Below are 6,525 nucleotides of genomic sequence, written 5' to 3'. Positions count from 1 at the left end.
TCTAGAGAAATACGGAGCGGATGCACCACTAAAGATCTCGTAGTGAACTTAACAGAAATAATAATACAGCCTGAAACCTTTAATATTCGTGACTGTACAGGATCCTGCTATGATTATACGACAACTCACGGACGCTTGAAGTATCTATATAAAGGAGGTTTAACTACACCAGTAGGTAGTGGTGGAGCTCTCGATGTCTACTGTGCCCCGTGGACATTTTCACACGCTAACAGTGATGATTAAAATTTGTGGTGGTTATGCTATCGAGATCCTTAGAGAAGCTGTTGTAGAGAGTTGTCGTTGTTGTGTGAAGCGAAAAAATGCGAGTACCCCTAATAACGAATGTACACAAATTAATAACACTCCTGTATTTATAACATATTAATAAACAATACTTTCAGTCATTTAATTCTCATTTGATTTTCTTAACTTATAATAATAATATTAATATTGTATTGCAATGTTGTTATTAATGAATACAAAATATACAACTTTACACTCTGTTGTCAGCTATTGAAATTTATACAAACTATATGTACTTGAACATTGTTATATTGCTGCTCATTGAATAGCTACATCCTCAGACTCATGCAAGGTATATATATATATTTTAGTGATGTTCTAAATTTTAAAGTTATATTGATGATGAGTTTAGTAATAATGTATTGTGTTTGTGTTACCAATACACATTTATTTGTGTTTCCTTTTCCTCCGCTGGAATTAAGAGGTTTCGTTAAAGATTGAGGAGTTTTTAGATCCTCTACGAAGAGAATTCCTTGTTGGTTTAGTACCTACTGTTAGAGATTCCAATTTTGCTACAATAAAAGAGCCACTCACTACATTATCAATAATATAATACAAACAAGCAATTCTTTGCCAGGGTCATCAAGTAATGAAATATAGCTAGTTACTCCACCAATTCCTATAATAAGAAAGTTATATATAGTGCACTGGACTGGACAACTACTAATCAATAATTTTACAATAGATATTTGGGAATCTTGCATATTGTCTTTAGTAAATAAAAAAAATCTTGAACAATGTTAATATAAAGCAAACAAAAACAAGTAATCTATAATAGTAACTACATTATTCTCAATATTGATGACCTAGCCTTCAAGAGTGACATTCCACTGCAGAATATCACACAATATTACATATGACACTTTATAACTACCAATATTAACATAGTCTATATTATCATGATTCTCCTTACTGTCTATTGCCAACAAGATATATAATCCTCTATGCGTAAAATAGCTAGCAGCATTGTCCATAGATTGGTCATCTGGTATTAGCACTAGCCCACCTTTATCATCCAAAAATGTAATAGAATCTAAAATAAGGACAGATAACAGCAGCAGGTACCAGTGTGTCAGCACTGATTAATAAAGCCCACTCCATATTTCGACGTGTTAGTTGAGTGTGAGGTTAGAGTTTAAGATAATGATTACATTTTAAAAAAATACATTAATAGTGAATGCTGTGATTGTATAAACAAATAAAGAAAGTATTTTAATCATTTTATTAAAAGGAGGATTCTGTACTTCAGATACCACTTACCTCTATCCTTGCAGTGACATCGTTTCTTTATATCCTCAAGCAAAACTCTAATAGCACAATCAGGATTAAATAGCTCTTCTTCATCAGCTGCAACATTAACAGAGAAAAAACAACACAAACATAGTTTGGATAAAAAAGATGGTCAACATACCTCCAAATTTGATGATTATAAACATCTTTACACAAATACAGCTCCACCCAAGAGTGCTTAAACGTGACCACGCCCAAACCACGCCATATCAATTACCTTCGAAGTAAGCGACTCCATATCTAATACATTATGATAAATTTCTCTTTTTATTCCTTAGTATTGCACCAATGAATAGATGACAGCATCCTTATAACTCTCATGCATCAGTCTCTCCCTTTGGCCAGTAACGGTCCCAATGTTCCATACTTTATTTGTCGTTGTAGCTTGTTGGTGCATTGTGTATATTGTTGATAAAATCTTGCGTCAATTTGAACCATTAAATTTAAAGTACCTTCAATGCCAAGACAGATTTGGCCTCAATATCACATTTGGTTACATGCGTTGTTACACAACACGTATCAATTCCCTCTTCAAATTGTGGGCTGCTGTAATAGACGTATCGCCAGAACATGGTTCAATATTGGTGTAGCTATAGGTCTGAGTCTGATGGTCCTCTCTGTATTAGTTCTGTTGTTTTCATTGTATCAAGCTTTATTTAGTCAATCAAAAAACGGAAACAAAGTTCTCATTCCAGTTATGCCTGGAGTCAATGTACCCTGGAGTCAAATAACACACTACTTTTTCACCCTCGTCATATGTGGTGTGTTCCATGAAGTAGGGCATGCACTGGCTGCAGTTACAGAACAAGTCCGGTTTTTAACGGGTTTGGTCTCTTTATTTTTTTTCTTTACCCAGGAGCATTCGTTGACCTCCATTCTGACCATTTAACAGTGATATCCCCAAAACGACAGCTGCGTATATATTGTGCTGGTGTTTGGCACAATATAATTTTATCATTACTGGTTTTTCTTTTCTCTCTTGCTCTTCCTTATCTTCTCCTTCCTTTCTATACCACAGGTAATGGAGCTGTTGTGATAAATATAGCTCAAGACAGTGTACTACAAAATAAACTTAGTCCAGGGGTAGTCTTGACACAACTGGATTCCTGTAGCGTCCACACACAAAATGATTGGTCCTCATGTCTGCAGGACAAGCTGCCCATATACAAAGAGGCTATGTATATATCAAAGGAGTTTCTAGACAATCAAAAGACTTTTCTTACTGAACGAAACTCACAAACTTTAACAAGATGGTGGCATTGAATGTTGTGCTGAAAACACACAAAGTGACTTATGTTTTAATGTAGGGCACAATGGTCATTACCAGTTATCAAACTGGTCATGCAAGAAATGGAGACCAGTCAGACCGGTTTGCATGTCTAACGGCTAGACAAGTTGTATCAGATAATGTTTGTCTAACATTGGACGACTGTACTGCTTTGAACCCTAACTTCATTTGGTGTAATGCCTGCACTAGGATACCACACCCATCTTGTTAAAATTAAACACAACTGGGTCTGGAAATTCAGTTTTGTTTCTTGGAGACTTGAGGTTATTGGAATATACTCTTACTATCACAGACTATCAACCATCATCGACATCTTTTCCACTCTGGTTGCCACGGTTTCTGGAGACATTATGCATCTATATAATATCAATATCTAGTGCATTAGCATTAATGAATATGGTACCAGCATATGCTCTTGATGGACAATGGACTTTAGGAGCTTTATTGGAACACTTGATACCAGAAAAAACCCACATAGAACTAGAATTTTTAATAGTATTTTAATTTTTGGAAGTTTGCTATTACTTTTAAATATTTTGTTAGCTTTTTGGGATATTAATTAATTGGTAAGTTAATAATTTATTTGTTATTAATTTTTGACTAAATTAATTTGATTAATTATTTAATTAATAGAATGAAATAAATGAAAGTACATGATACCTTTCAATTATTGGGTAATGAGATATTTATTAATTAGTTATATTATTTATCAAGTGACGTTGACTTTCAATAAGTACTTATTAAATGTTTAGTCTTGAAACTGAAAGTGCTTTAGTGTTATGGCTAACCATTTAATTCTTTGATCTGTTCCAAACGACGTCTTGTTTCTTGTGCATAATTAACTGGTTGAGCACTAACACAGGAACAGCGCAACCTTGTTCATCCTTAAAACAATATTACAATATCCAATAAGTATAACTCAGTATACTACTCAGTAAAACAGTACATGAGACAACAGTTAAACAATAGATTATCAGTATACTCCAGTAAAACTCTGCATATGGTATATATTAACTCACATATATGTATCAATTTTGGCTCTTACACGAAAATATGTACTCCTTAAAATAAGCTTCATCTATAGCTTGTTCAAAACGAGCCTCGTCCTGAAATAAACTATTTCCATAAGTCAACATGACTATTATATCTATCCTCAATCTATCAATTCTCCTAGAGCTTGTGCGTCCCTACCAATTAATATAGCTCTATGTCATTGAAACAATCTAAATAAAAGTTATCAGAGAAATCAGAAAAACATTGACCTGAAAAAAAAAAGAATTAAACAATTAAATCAATTAGATATCTCTCTCCTCTTACCTTTAAAATAAAACGATATTGAAAGTTGGGATAATTTTGACCACATTTCTCACAAAAGTAACGTCCTGTGTTGTCATCAGTAACTTTCTTGTTACACTCTGATGAAGGGACAGGCCTAAAAGAGAAAGACATAAACTAACATAAATAAAGCAAATGTTTGTTATTATGATAGTTTGTAAAACATAAAACAATATTCAGACAATCAGAACTAAAAATAGAATAAACATTATAACAATAGGTGATGTACATACAACAGCAAATAGGAACTAAAAGTCTAGTTACCATCTATAGATAAAACAGCTGCCATATAATTACCATTGTTTAAGTACCTAATGCCAGGGGCAACCTTTAATGAAGTGTGACATCATAACATGTTATGACTGGTTGATCAAATGAAATCATGATCTTAGAATATACAATATTTATATCTATCCATCCATCCATCCACCATCTATCATCCATCCATCCATCCATCCATCCATCATAAAACAATTAATTTATCAATCAATAGTAAATTATTTGCTCATTGTAAACAGTCCCGATACAAAGCAAATAGGTTTCCATGGTAACTGTACCTTATATAAACAGTTCTGATTTCCTTACAAAATATAAACAAGCCTTGCAGCTTGAAGAAATCAGGTTTATCACGACGTCCTAACATATAACTCTTTAGTCTAAAATAAGTAATTAATAAAAATAGTTATAGCTAATAATTGAGGGGTTTTATAAACCTGTTTTATTGTTAAGAATTCAGTCCGTCTGTGATGGACCTCCTGATGACCATTCTGACTTGAGAGACTAGTCACCTGCTGAGTTTACCATAATGATCATACCTACATAAAGTTTATATCAATGATTCTGATACCAAAGTGATCCCAATCAATGATTCTAATCATAAAATATCAGTGATAGCAATTAATGATTTGGATTCAAGATCAATGATTTTGATATTAGTGAACCAATCAATTATTTCTGATAACAAAAGGAAGTGATCTAATCAATGATTTTTGATACTTAATCAATGATCTAATCAATGATACTGATATACCAAATAATGATTCTGATAACAAAAAATCAGTGATGTAATAATGATTATAAGGATAATTAGCGGTTAATCTGAAAATATATAAGTCTATCCTGAAAGCTGATATAATATTAATAATTTTATAACTTACTTAGTTTAGGAACTAAACCACATTCAAATACTAAACTTAATAATTTATACTAACTGCATACATATCAAGCATATCACTGGCACCATCCTTTTAATTGATGAGCCTCAGAAATATCAGGTTAATATTGAAGAGTACTAGAACCCAAACTAGACAAAGATACTCCATTAAAATCTGAGACACGGACTCCTTTGATAGCCACTACTGGATAATTGCTCCCATCAAATCCGTCCGCCTACACACATAATTAACAGGTGACACTAAGTCAATATATTCATACCTCTGTGCCCCACAGAGTGCATGAAACTTTTACCAGACTTGCCTAATATTGTAATATCTCTTTTAGACAGCTATAAAATACAGTATGTTCATAACCTATGTATAATACTACCACTCTATCTAGTGAAGAATGGCTAACTCTTTTATTAGTGGTTTTGTTCTAAATGATGTAACATCAGGAGAAGCAAGTACAAATCCCTATGACATCTATAACACAGAGATCATGTGATCTACTTAACTCCTACTAGTTGAGTATTACCTATTATACTGTCTTTAGGTGCTTGTTCCAATTCACCGATAGCAGTAAAATCAAAAGAAGCAGTTGGAAGATCAGTCGCACATCTAAAACACTAAAAACGATTCATATGACTAAACCACACCTCCAGCACATACATGGATAAATATTATTAGCCACACCCCTACTTAGAAACAAGTACACAATGAAAATTAACCATACCTCTTCAACCTGCGTGTCAGCTGTAAACATCTCTCGTACTCATTCTTACAAGTTGTATATTGTTTATTAGCAGGTTTGATACGACACGAGATCTATAATACACCCTAATAAACTATATAATAAATAATAATAACTATTAATAACTTATAATAATACTATTAATAACGTTATATAAACTATTAATTAAAACATTTGTTTATCCTGTCTGTCCATCCAATCATCTGTTCATATCATACCTGTTAGCTTCAAAATTGGATAAACGTTTGTCAGCTGCTTCATTAAAAACCAGTTGCCTTTATCTCACCCTATTCATTACAAATATAATTAACAAAATAATAAAATAAATTGGTTAAACATACAGAATGGTCTACTAGTTCGACGGACATGGACACGCCCCTCTCCACGAGAATTGCTGTAAT

At 32.9% G+C, this 6,525-nt stretch overlaps 1 protein-coding gene across 1 annotated transcript; it reads left to right on the top strand.

Annotated features, from left to right (window-relative positions):
* The first annotated feature begins 2,050 nt into the window (after positions 1–2,050).
* On the top strand, positions 2,051–2,856 carry LOC121391818 (membrane-bound transcription factor site-2 protease-like). Its single transcript, XM_041523309.1, is given in 2 exon segments — positions 2,051–2,404; positions 2,407–2,856. Coding segments are annotated over 2 exon segments (804 nt in total).
* Positions 2,857–6,525: the final 3,669 nt, after the last annotated feature.

Source organism: Gigantopelta aegis, unplaced genomic scaffold, assembly GCF_016097555.1.
Source record: "Gigantopelta aegis isolate Gae_Host unplaced genomic scaffold, Gae_host_genome ctg2988_pilon_pilon, whole genome shotgun sequence".
NCBI classification, from domain to species: Eukaryota; Metazoa; Mollusca; class Gastropoda; order Neomphalida; family Peltospiridae; genus Gigantopelta; species Gigantopelta aegis.
The sequence above is the reverse complement of the archived record's forward strand: the minus strand, read 5'-3'. Positions and strand labels throughout refer to the sequence as shown.